The sequence below is a fragment of the Gobio gobio genome, assembly GCF_949357685.1.
Source record: "Gobio gobio genome assembly, chromosome: 20".
NCBI classification, from domain to species: domain Eukaryota; kingdom Metazoa; phylum Chordata; class Actinopteri; order Cypriniformes; family Gobionidae; genus Gobio; species Gobio gobio.
Window position 1 is genome coordinate 36,907,894 of NC_137113.1, and position 13,291 is coordinate 36,921,184.

The 13,291-nt window shown below is 34.5% G+C and overlaps 2 protein-coding genes across 3 annotated transcripts in view; one reads left to right on the top strand and one right to left on the bottom strand.

The window, feature by feature from the left end:
- Nucleotides 1-470: 470 nt before the first annotated feature.
- On the bottom strand, nt 471-5,417 carry taco1 (translational activator of mitochondrially encoded cytochrome c oxidase I). 2 transcript variants are annotated; one of them, XM_079801306.1, is made up of 6 exons: nt 5,212-5,402; nt 4,893-5,128; nt 4,543-4,649; nt 3,318-3,448; nt 2,837-2,999; nt 756-1,147 (listed from the first exon to the last, which is right to left on the bottom strand). In XM_079801306.1, exons 2-6 carry the CDS (start codon nt 5,113-5,115, stop codon nt 938-940), a joined length of 834 nt encoding a protein of 277 aa, XP_079657432.1. In that variant the 5' UTR covers nt 5,116-5,128; nt 5,212-5,402; the 3' UTR covers nt 756-937. The 2 variants fall into 2 exon arrangements, with proteins under 2 accessions (XP_079657431.1, XP_079657432.1); XM_079801305.1 differs by having other exon boundaries at nt 471-1,147; nt 4,893-5,417.
- Nucleotides 5,418-6,402: 985 nt separating this feature from the next.
- The window catches only part of pth3r (parathyroid hormone 3 receptor), a gene marked incomplete at its 3' end in the record, with an annotated part of 31,518 nt that continues 24,629 nt past the window's right edge, over nt 6,403-13,291 (top strand). Inside the window, exons 1-2 of the mRNA XM_079801310.1 lie at nt 6,403-7,359; nt 7,465-7,713. Of these exons, the coding sequence (XP_079657436.1) occupies nt 7,648-7,713 (66 nt within the window). The 5' untranslated portion in view covers nt 6,403-7,359; nt 7,465-7,647. The remainder of the gene's footprint in view (nt 7,360-7,464; nt 7,714-13,291) is intronic.

Sequence of the window (13,291 nt, forward strand, 5' to 3'; positions counted from 1 at the left end):
GTTCAACTCATAAATGCTATCTTTCAGACATGACTTGAACAGATCATTACCATTTATAAAACAGCTGGTATGCAGTATTTTTTTTTTTAATAAGGGGCAATATTTGACCTCTGGATTTGAATTTTAAGAAAAAAAAGTCTAACCTTATCAAAAGCACAAACCTTTACCTGTTGGTTTGATTCTACTGGAAAATTGTTGAATTTTTTTTTAAATGAAATTAAAAGTTGATGAAAGTAGGATATCATAACATAGTAAATGCTCTGCTTCTATCCATTTGAAATAATTGTCTGGTTGCGGTTGTGCGGTTGTGGTTACGTTCAGCAACATTCACCTCTGAGACACTGAATATAGTGTCTGTCGAAGTACTAAACCCATAACAAGAAAGGCCAAGAACCTTATGAAAAATATAAAATGTTTAAATGAGTAATTCAGCCTGAATTTGAAATATCTGGGGCAGGTTTTTTTTTTTTCACTTCCTGTGTCATTTTTGCCTCAAGCCACGATTAATTCCTGACCCTGATTCTCACTGTTCAATAAACATTTGCATAGAGCAGCTTTGTTTTTCCTTTTTGTTTTTAGGCTGTTGGGAAAAGTCCTTGCTAGTTGCCTTTCTATCTCTTTATACACTGATTTTTCAAAAATATATCAAATTATTTTTAAATATTCATTTGTGATTAGTTTCTAATCTAATCTTATAACAAAAGTTTTATGATCACAACATTCAGTATATAATGCTACTCAAAATGATACATATCGATGACTGATATCTTCTTTATTTCCATGATGAATCAACAAGGTCAAGCATTTGATCATCACACAAAAAGTCCAAGTAAAGTCCAATCAAATTTGGCCAAGCAGGTCATTTTCTTCCAGTTGCTCTTAAGGCATGTAGAGCGTTAATTAATCCATCTATCTGTGACTTACAGTATCGTGAACACTAGTTCTGTGCGTGGATGTTATCCCATACCCGGACCACATCAGAGCAGTCATTGAGAGCCTCCAGCAGGGTGAACGCTGTTTCTAGCTGAGTCTGAGTCAGGAGAGAGGGGGTGTGAGGAATAAACTCCAGCCCGGCTGATAGTGTGTGAATGCCCAGACTTTCTAGAGCACCCCGCACAGCCTTCATGGACGTCATGTCACAGACAAACTGAAAGGGACAGAAGGATAGTTATTAATAATAGTTATTGAGACAATTTCTCATGACAAATTGTACAAAAATCCACTAATTACAGGAGGCATTTAATATCACTAAAATAAAAATAGACCATTTTTATGGAATATTGTAGTTTTAATTATGAACGATTTATCAGAGCACATCATTATTTTTTAAAAACATATGTGCCCTTGTAATCTTTAATCAAAATATCTTCCCCTCCCTCTTGCAGCATCATATCTTCTTTTATGTGGTTTCTAATAAGTACTTTAGTTTCTCAGTGATAATGAATATTTAATTTATTTTCCCTTCTAGAACATTAGAAGACATTAAAGTCCCCCTGAAGTCAATAAAACTCATCTTTTAAATTTTTTCCTGTGAAAATAATTTCTTCATGCCTTAAAATAGCTTGAATGTAACGCTACACCCTCCATTTAGTATATGCGGATCCATGACTATGCAAATTAGTCTCCGCCTCCACGGGCAGCTTTAGTATACGCTGCACAAAGGCAAGTGGAAATATTAGTTTAATTCAGCCATATATGTTTGAACCAGAAAAAGAATCAGAAGATGATGAAGAGCGAATTATACAGGGTCATCTTTGTAGCAGATGTATCAGAATGGTAACAAGTTTTATGTATCGCTCTCTATAGCGTCGGCCACATAGCGGAAATTGATATGATTACCCTTTGGCCTGACTACGTTAACAAACAGCTAATAATGTGCTGCTAAAGTTACACAAACCATGTTCCCATTTGCCATCTCAGACAGCAGCCTTCTAAAAATCAGCATCCCCAGAAATTCTTTGAACATCATAGAAATTCAGTAGAAAAGGGCATATAGAGTTCATCACAACATTATAATATACATCATACTGTACATAATTCACCCGCTATATTGCCATATGTGCCCGATTTTTCCTGTCCCTTCTTAAAAGTGCTCGTGCTCACTGCGGAAAAGTGTTTTAACTGGTTATGTGTTTGTGACGGTAGGAAACAGGGGCGGTTTCAAACCCCGTTTTTGAGACTTTCTTTGGTACACTGCAGTTTTAAAGAGAAAGCACTCAGCAATGGTGTTGACTGGTGAATTTGTCACCACATGGACATTAAATAACGATAAAAACTTGATTTTCACCACAGGGGTGAAATGTAAACAAACATTTACATAAAATGTAAATACATTTAAAATGTATAAAATGCTACATATAGAGATTTGTAATTCATTTTCAAATGTTAAAATATGTATTAACCTGTGTGGTTATGCCTTTATATAATAAACAAATATAGTTTTACAAATTTAAATTAAACATTGTGTGATTTACAGCAAAAAATGTAATCTTACTTGATGACTGTTTATTATTTTGACAGTATTATTATTTAAAAAAACTATCATTGTTTCTTGACTGATCCGATATATTGAACCATGCATTCTACATTTCAGGGAATAAATAAGCATAATTAGTCAATTTGTTATAAAACTACAATATGAAATCGTTTGTTTTGTGACTGTTTTGAATTAATAAATTAACATACTCCTCTACCTGTAAATCCATTTTAAATGTCCATCCTTTTGGGCATGTTTGCCAAGAAAATTCAAATTCACACTCATGAATTTAAAGGCAGAATTAAATGCTTCACTTCTGAATTTTGTACAATTAAGAAAGTTAAGAAAGTGTGATCAGACCTGTAGTACGGGTCTCTCCTCCTCATCCTCTGTCTCCTGCACATCTTCAGCTCCTGCCTCAATGGCCAGTTCAAGAGCTTTCTCAGAAGAGATCCCATCTCTGGATGCTGCCACAACCCCTTTCCTGTCAAAGTTACGGCGTGCTCCTTCACACAGCGCCCCGCTGTGGACAAACAGAGTAAAGCTGCATATTTAGTTGTGCTTAAGTACTATTACTTCATTGCCTGGTTTCACTGAGCTTAAGCCTAGTCTCATGAAATGCATTTTTGAGCTGTTTTAACCGAAAGCAACTCGCAGTGACAGATCTTAAAATATGTCAGTGCCATTGTTGTCTCAAGATGCACACCAGTAATGTTTTTTTCTAAGACATGTTTATAAATGCTGCTTAAATGTCCTACTCATGGTTTAATCTAAGCCCTGTCAGTGAAACTAGGCCTATATACCTTATATCTTATTATCTTCACAACTCATCAGTACTAACCCATGTTTCGTCATGATACGTTTGAGTTCACTGTGGGATCGTGTGTTGTTGTCAGTCAAAACCTCAATGAGTAGCGTGCACCCGCCCGGTCCCATGGCCTCATAAAGATACTGTACTCCTGGTTTTGACTTCTATTTTACATTAAAAAAATACAAAAGAGATTCAGTATTAATACAAACATTTCATCAATGCATGAGTAACAGAATAGAAAATTCTAGAGCATTTTGAAAGATTTTATTTTCCAGTGATTGCTGTATATGGAAACAAATGGAACGGTATTTCTTTAAATCTTGTTAAAACCTTATTTTTAATCATCCCATTTATATATATAAAAACATATACAAACTTATACATATATACATATACACACACAGACAAAAGTTTGGAATCATTCATTTTTAAAATGTTTCTCTAAGTCTCTTATACTCATCAAGGCTGCATTTATTTGATAAAAATACAGTAAAAACAGTAATACTATTTAAAACAAAAATAACTATTTTCCATTTTATTTTATTTTAAAATGCAATTTATTCCTGTGATGGCAAAGCTGAATTTTCACCATCATTACTCCAGTCTATGTGTCATGTGATCCTTTAGAAATCTTTCTAATATGCTGATTTGCTGCTCAAGAAACATTTATTATTATTTATGTTGAAACAGATTTAGCTGCTTAATATATTTGTGGAAACCAAATAAGTGCTGTTAAAAGAACAGCACTTATTTAAAATAGAAATCTATTATAACATTATAAATGTCTTTCCTGTCACTTTTGTTCACGTGAATGTGTCCTTGCTGAATAAAATTAATAATCTGTTCCTTTTTTAAACTTTTGAATGGTACTGCATCACAGTTCCCACAAAAATATTAAACAGTAAAAAAAAAAAAAAAAAAAAAAAAAAATGATAATGATAAGAAATGTTTCTTGAGCAGCAATATTTAAAGGATGAGACACTGAAGACTGGAGTAATGATGCTGAAAATTCAGCTTTGTTATCACAAGAATACATTACATTTTAAAAAATATATTCAAATAGAAGATTGTAATAATATTTAACATATGTTTTTTATTGTATTTTTTATCAAATAAATGGAGCATGTAGATTCTTATATATCGTTTTTTTATTTTTTTTTATTGTAGCAGGAAAAAATTAACTGTATGAGGGTGAAAATCAAAATTTCTTAATCATGTTATACAGTATAGTATAGTATAGTAAAATCTGCCTTACGGCTCCTTTTATAGCTCCTTCTACAGTGGCTTTGGGTAGACTCTTGTTCCGACACTGCTCTAGAAGTTGTGCCAGTGCAATATTAAATTCTGGATTGGGTCCTCCCTCTGAAACACAAGCACAGGGTCATCTCAGCATGCACTGATCAATGTCACTGTACTGTGTAGTGGTACCACGGTACATTGATCATACCAGGTGTATCAGATGGTAAATATTATGTTCTTTACTTGGTACAAGTATTCTTTAAAATACCATTGTATTTTAAAATACCGGTATTTTACCGGTAATACCATACTTGTTGGTTAGTGCCAGATTGGATAATGCCAATTTTTCCGTCAAATCTTATTCACCTCTGACTGCAATCCTAATCATCATGGCGTACTTGGCAATCATACGGGCTCGAGCAGCATCTTTGGGTATTTTAATGTCCTTCACTTTGGACCATTTGTTGTGTCCTGCCCAGAGCACAGGGCTCGAGTGCAATGCTCTGGCTGGACAATGACAGCCTCTCTGAACCGCAGCAGACACTCTCACTGTCAGTCTGAAAGCGCTCAGCATCAGGTCTCCTAACATTGTCCTTCCTTCACTAAACAGAAGCGCAAGTATGCAAGTGTCCAAAATCAAATGACTTGGGTCAAACTTTAAAATGTCATGCTGTCTTTGGCTTACAGGTCTTGAGCTTCGAACACGCACGTTTTAACCAAAATGTAAAAAAAAAAAAAAAACGGATAGGTTCAAGAACGTTTTACGACCATGATTAAAAATATTCCGTGCTCGTTACTTGCGAAAATAAATGGTAATGTCAAATTTTGCCATAGCTCTTTTGAATGGCTAATTTATCCCACACGAGCCCAAGAGACAGCAACACTACACGCGTCATTGCCGGGTGAACAAACTAATGCCAAAATAAAAGTCCTTTTAGGCGCTCTCGTATGTATCGTTGTCAAATTGTTTAGAATATTTTTTTTGCACCTCTTTTTCAGTAATATATTTCACTCCACACTCTACGAAAAAGTAAAAAATGTATAATAATATAATATAATATAATATAATATAATAATATAATATAATATAATATAATATAATATAATATAATATAATATAATATAATATAATATAATATAATATAATATAATATAATATAATATAAAAGTGGTGGACGAAGTACATAAATCAAGTAAAAGTACAGATACCCCAATAAAATATTTTAATATTAAGAAAAATTGCACTCAAAAAATCAAGTAGGCCTACAAAACTAATAGATTTTTTTTTATTGTACTTTAGTATTCAAAGTAAAAAGTACTGATTGATGAATGTTTTTTTTATTTAGCAATTTTATACACTTTACTGCTCGAAATATGCCTGTGTGTACTAAAATAGTTTACAGCTCAGCCTGACATTATGAATTATTATGAATGTCAAGTAGCCAACACTAGTCAATAAGGAAGATTATGCACTTAATATGCTCTGCAAGTAAGAACACGTTTTATTTTGTTAACAAAACTTGTCATACACTGATAATGACTGATAATTCAAGTGTGAAAACAACTGAAAGTAAAATATTGTTGAGGGGAAAATGTCTTACCATTTTAAGAAAAACTGTAACAATACAAGAAACTGTTAGAAACAAGAACTGTACAATAATATATCATGAAATTCGGCATTTTCGCGCCATCAATTGCACACGCACTCAAGCTCCCTTTCTTGGCTCATTTTGCGTCAGACTTGTGAATTCAGTGAATTGTTAAAGGGTAACTAAACCCTAAAACAACTTTTTTGAGTTAATGATCTGCAAGACTGGGGCTTTATTAGTGCTGTTACATTGATTTGAGTAACGTTAAATGTTTTGACATTTATAAAGTGTAAAGTGTTTCAATTTTACAATAACGTCCGAGTCCTGCCCTCTTAAGGTTGAACGGTGGCTACTGCAGTTGAATTTTCCTATTGGACGTTGTTTGCCATCCTGACGTATGTTGGCTCTTCCAACGGCTCACTATTTTTTTACGGTCTATCTCATAGACTGTAAAAGGTCTATCTATGCTCACTACTCACGCCCCTGGCACGAGCTCACCACGCCCTAAGAAATGTTTTCCCGCATTGATCTCTTGAGAACGGCTTCACTCCAGCTGTCAATCCATCACTGCGGACCAAATTATGTTTGTCTTGATTTTTCTTCTTTGTTTTCCTCACACAAAGCCAGGAAATACAGTATGGATAATGTAGGTGCAATTAGTCAGTTTTTATTCCAAAATAAGCAGGGTAATACCCTGGAGGGGAAGGTTATAGGTTATGTGGGTTCATGTGTCACACTGCTTATTACACTGCCACATATACCAAACATGTTCACGTGAGTAGACAAAGAGCTTGCAGGGATACAAGGGACTCAGTTATACAATATATACATATATTTGAATGCAATGATTAGTCACAATCTAGTATTCAAGAGCCACATGTAAAGTGTGTTTGTAATGTGCGTGCTGGAATAGGCTTAGAAAAAAATAGAAACCTTGGTAATCAGAAGGGTCAGGGCTTTGTCTTCTCGTGACAGTGAAGGGTTAACATTCTTCATGCACACCCCACATGATAAACAGTGGTGGAGCCCAACAGCCGAGGGCCAGTGATGACCATCACACTAATAACCTCGCTGAACACTCTCACAACACATAGGCTACTCACACATGCAGGAGATCACATCTCTACGATGGCAGAGAAGTTTCTCTTCAACAGATCTCCAAATGGAAGTCTCATCTTCAATCAAGGATAAGAGTTCAGAAGAAAACAAGAATCTGAGAAATGGAAGAATATCATCTTTGATGGGTAAAGAGCATTCAGTTGTTGTTGTTTTTTACTTTAAAATGAGTATGAGAAAGTGGATTTTACTTTTTTTAAATTTGCCTACATGTATATTCCATAAACTAACAGACTCCAACAGATGAATCATTGGTGGACACAACGGCATCAGAATAACAACAGCTTTAACACAATAAAGCAGTAATGGCAGACTTCAGTTCTCTGCTCCTCGTTGAGACCACCATGTCCTGAAAAGTGAGAGGAGCTCTCTGGTGAACAGAAGTTCTGGAAAAGGTCAAAGGTCTTGGGTTAAGCATGTTGTCAGTGGAGGTCGCCGTGGCGTTTGTGCTGTGCAGTGTGCTGATGAAAGCCAGAGCTCTGGTGAGTACGCCTGGCTTCCCTGTTTTATTCATAACAGAAACTTTACACATACATACTGTGGGGGCAGTTTACCCACATTTGGGTTGCGCTTTATTTTACAGTATGTGCACTTACGGCAATATAAGGTAACTACATCAAGATTAGGTTTAGGAGTAGGTTCGGGGTTAGTGTAGTCATTAGCCAGTTATTATAATTACTAACAAGTATGTACATGCAGAACAAGACTGTAAAATGTAGTGCTAACCATATTTGTGGTCCACCCTGGTCCACAAAACCAGTCATAACTCGCATGGGTATATATATTTGTGGCAATAGCCACTGTATGGGTCAAAATTATCGATTTTTCTTTTATGCCAAAAATCATTAGGATATTAAGTAAAGATCATGTTCCATGAATATATTTTGTAAATTTCCTACCGTAAATATATCAAAAATGTATTATTAGTAGTAAAATGCGTCGCTAAGGACTTCATTTGGACAACGTTGAAGGCGATTTTCTCAATATTTAGATTTTTTTGCACCTTCAGATTTCAGATTTTCAAATAGCTTTTTCTCGGCCAAATATTGTCATTTCCTAACAAACCATACATCAATGGAAAGCTTATCTATTTATGTATAAATCTCAATTTCAATTTCAAAAAATGACCCTTATGACTGGTTTTGTGGTTCACATTTGTCTAGTCTTTCCCTTGTGAAAAAGACGTTGTGTTAAGTGTGTGTGCACTTGAAGTGAACTTCAGATTTTAAAAGTATATTCAAATCGGCATGTACTTAAGTGTACCTAAATGTGGTTTTGACGATAATTTCTTAACACAACTAAGTACACTTTTAAAATTTGAAATTGATGAATGACAAAATTGACAATAATACACATATAAAGTCCTTGATTATAATCTTAACTGTAGTGTGTATTTTGACATTACAATGCAATTTAAATGTCCAAAATGGCAACTTCATTATTGATAAATGACATTAAAAAAATAATTAAGTATACCTTAAATGCTTGTCAGTACATTCAGCAGTGCACTGTAACCATATTTCAGAGACTAGAAGTAAATACTACTAATATATCCAAAGGTGCACAGTGTCATTCTAAACACCATCATGGTAACACACATGACACTAAAGTAATTCAATCAACATTAATTTAACATTAGATGTAATATAAAACCAAAATGTACATAAATGATTATAAAAAAAAACCGGAGAAACAATTTTTTCAAGCATGTCAAGCGGGACATTTTGGGTCAGTTTGAGTCATGTCAGTGTTTTTTTTTTTTTTTCTACTTCTAAAAACTACGTATACATTTAAAATTACATTAACTACAGTTAGGAAACAAGTTTTTACTACACTGACAAAAACAATAAGTAATATTTAACTAATTTTTCTTTGCCAAGTTTTTGCACGCATATTTTTAAAATAAATTTCACATATGTTATTAAGTAAATTAACTAAGTTAAGTAAAATGAACAAAGAAAATAAGTAATTTTAACTTGGCCAGTAAAAGGTTGAGTAACTTCTACTTAGTTGAAGCTTCTTTTGCAATACATAAATATAACATTGAATTAAACCACACTTTTAAAGTGTATGCCTTATTTAGAAATAATAAATAAGTAAATAACACAATAGATATTGTGTAGATCCCATATCTAAGTACTAGACTAGTAAAGGGGCAAATGAACGAGAGACCTCAATACTTGGTACACAATACACAGTGAGGGTAACATTTGATGGAGCGTTTTTGAGTTTGAATGTGTCATTTTGAGTAGAAAATGAACTCCAAATGTCACAAAATGGCAAATTACACAATGATAAAACAGTAAATACAGCTGGAAAACAGTGAAAAATCAACTCATCTCCTTAATTATTCAAACCCTAGTGCATGATGGGAACACCAGTATCAGAAAAGTTGAGTAGTTTTACTACATTTAATATCATTGATATTTACGCTTTAAATTCTACAAGCTTGAATTGAGTACTAATATAGAATTTACTTACTTTTTTTTATTCTTGCCTGAACTAACTTTTTCATGTAAAATTATATTTCTTTTTTTTTCTGTAGTATTTACTTCACCACAAAACCATTTTTATCAGTATATATATTGATGTGGCTAAATTGTAAACTGATCTTTTACTTTGAATCCAAATTAGAATTCATCTTATTCATCAGGTTAGTTTTCTGTCGAACACAAATGATCATCTTCAGTTAAACGGCTTTCCCAATAATACAGCTGGATCAATGTTTCATCAGCCACACAAATAGATTTGTTTGGTTTGAGTGGTCCGTGTGGATGACCACTGACAGGCCAGTGTGTGTGAGATTCCCCAGCGAAGAAACCACTCGGCAAAGAGAAAATTACCTTTTTCATCCTTCACTCTTTTTTCTTAAATTTTTTTGTTATAAGTAGCAACATTTTACACTTTACAATGAGGTTTCATTTTTTAACATTAATAAACTGCATTAATGAAAAATATTTCTATACAGCATTTATTTTTGTTCATGTTCATTTCTATTTTTACTAATACATTAAAAGCAAAACTTGTATTAGTTGATGCATTGGGAACTGACATGAACGTTTCTATTAACTAACATTAACAAAGGTTAGTAAATTCTGTAAAAAAGATATTGCTTATTATTAGTTCCCATTAGTTAATGCAGTAACCAATGTTAACAATGAGAGCTAAAGTGTTATCTTTAGCTTAAACTGTTATCAGCCAACTAAAACAAAGCTAAAATGTTTAAGAAATTTTGTAAGGAAATTTGTCTTGGGTGTAAAGAGATGTATGTTCAAGGTTGCGCATGCCCTATATTTCTTGGTAATGAGGAAGGGAAAGTGTATCTCTTTGTTTGTGCTGTCAACCTCAGAAAGACTTACTGGCAATGCATGCACATGCTCAATGAAGCAGAAAATGAGCCGGTCAGTGAGAGATGAACACTTGATAAACGGGCAATTTAGACCCTGAAAATCATGATTAATCAAGGGCACTACCGTGCCTTTAATTTCACCTTTGCTGGAGAAGGCAATTGGAATTAAATGTGTTCCGTATCCTGGATATCATCTATCATGATGATATCCTTACAAGTGTTTGAGCACTGGGTAGTAACACAAACCAATTATTAAGAATCAATGGCATTAGAGCATCTGACAGTGTGATTCATCAATGCCTATGCTTTCCAAGGGTAAAAAACAACAATCAAATGAGACAGTTGGTCAATTGACTCTTGCTGTTTCAGTGTAAGGAATTTAACTGTAATTTTACCTACTCCCTATGGACTAATGTGAAATATAATGCTGTGATTTAAATGCTATGTGTCTTAAAGCATTCAATACAGGTCTAATCCAATACATTTTGTGATGCTATTAGAAAATAAATAAAATTACAATTACAATTATTATTTATATATGTATTATAATTCAATTATTATTAGTAGTATTACTGTTACTATTGCTCAAATTATTATTTAGCTAGTAACTCATTCCCAAATGTGTGTACAACCAGTGTGTTGTGAACAATTCCTGCCTGGTTTCACAGACAGGGCTTAGATTAAGCCAAGAGTAGGTCTTCATACAATTAGGATATTTAAGTAGCTTTTATAAATGTGCCTCTTGAGACAAAACAATGGCACTGACATATTTTAAGATGTCAGTGCAAGATGCTTTCAGTTAAAACAGCACAAATATCCATTTTAGCTAGGACTAGGCTTAAGCCTTGACTATGAAACCGCTTAACAATGTGCTAAAAAAAACCTCACACCAGCCAGGTCAGTTTTTTTCATCAGAAAATTAAAAATACATATCTATTTTAGGAATCAGAGTGTCAACCTTAAAATGAAAAAATAAAAAAGTACACATTAGCATAGTTTTAAAAAGAGAAGACAAAACAGAATGCATGATATTTACACTGAAATAACAATGTATGATTATTTTAATTTAGTTGAACTTAGGAGGGTTACTCTTTCGCTATAAATCGATGCGTACGCCAATCCGCCGGAAGTTAGTTATTTTAGTCTATAAAGTTTTAAATATGGATATGTTTCTTACACAAACGCGCCACTTCGCTTCAGCAGGCCTTTATTAACCCCCCGGAGCCGTGTGGAGCAGTTATATGATGGATAGATGTACTTTTATGGACTTCATAAACGAGGCAACAAGTCACTGCCATTATAATGCTTGGATTAGCCAGGACTTTTTAATATAACTCCGATTTTATTTGTCTGAAAGAAGAATGTCATATACACCTAGGATGACTTGAGGGTGAGTAAATTATGGACTAATTTAAATTTTTGGGTGAACTAACCCTTTAAGTTCACTTAAGACATAACCGAATGTATTAATGAGAATGCTTGCCGAGACTGGTATTTTGATAATTTTGTGTGTATGTGTCCATTCAAGCACACAGAGTTTCAAAAGAGGAATAAATTCTCACGCCTCTGTGTGTGTGTGTGTCTGTGTGTGTGCACTCGTTACATAACAGCATGCAAGTACTGAATTGATGGTGAAACCTTGCAATTAATCCGCAAAACACATGCGTGATGAACCGTGGGGCCTGGTCCGTACGGATCACGGATCAACTATGATCCGTTTAACCCCTAGCACAGAGCAGAATATTGAGCGGAGCATCACACCGTGCAGCAATAAAAGCTGAAGTGAGAGTGAAATCTGAGTGCTGAACACTATGGCGCAGGGTGACATTTTCGCTCATATTTTCGGCTGAGATTCTCTTTTGGCCAAAAAACTAAACTGGCATTTTTGGCCAATAATTTTCGGTCACTGAAATTTCTGGGCATACTTACTATTGAACAGGATAAGACAAGCTTAATTTATCCATCGGTTGTTGATTAGATAGTGAACACTGAAATGCACACTGGAATGGAGGAAGATCTGAATGCAAGCTTAACTGCAGCGTTGTCTTATATATATTTTTTAAAAAGTCTTATCACAGGAAGAGCGAGTTATGACATTCTGAATAAAGAATACAAGGTCCAGAATAGGGCTGTCACTTTACGTTCGAAAATCGATTGCACAATCGATCGGACCAACCAACACAAGTTTCGAAAACGAAAATAGGGAATCGATTTTAACCAAATATGTACACTATTATTTTTGAACGAATTAAACAAATAAAAAAGGACCCGTGGAGGCGGAGCCATGCAGCTCGAAATCAAACAGGGGAAAGACGGCCTTAACAGCAATGGGGGATCTGTTTGGTGACATCTACACAAGGGGCTACTAAAGAGTGAAAGACGTCGAAAGCGACCTCTTACAGGAGATGTTGATTTATGAAAAGGAACCACCTTTGCCAGCTGACAGCGACCCGCTTTTGTGGTGGAAGATTGGCAGTTCGAAATACCCCCACCATTCGCAGCTGGCAATGAAGTACCTGAGTGTCCCTGGAACATCAGTGCGGTCGGAGCGCGTCTTCTCAACAGCTGGGCATATAGTGAATAAAAAACGCCCGCATAGCCTAAGTGTCGGTTACGTTCAATTAAAAAAAACACATGGCCTGTTTGCAAGCTAAGTTCATTCAAAGTTTAATTTTGAACGGTTGAATAATTACGTTAAATTATTATCCACA

Coding starts and splice junctions, on each gene's coding strand:
- taco1 (XM_079801305.1), bottom strand. CDS start 5,115: ATGTTAGGAGACCTGATGCTGAGCGCTTTCAGACTGACAGTGAGAGTG. Junction 4,650..4,892: donor GATTAGGATTGCAGTCAGAG/GTGAATAAGATT, acceptor CTTGTGTTTCAG/AGGGAGGACCCAATCCAGAA. Junction 3,000..3,317: donor CGTATCATGACGAAACATGG/GTTAGTACTGAT, acceptor GTTTGTCCACAG/CGGGGCGCTGTGTGAAGGAG.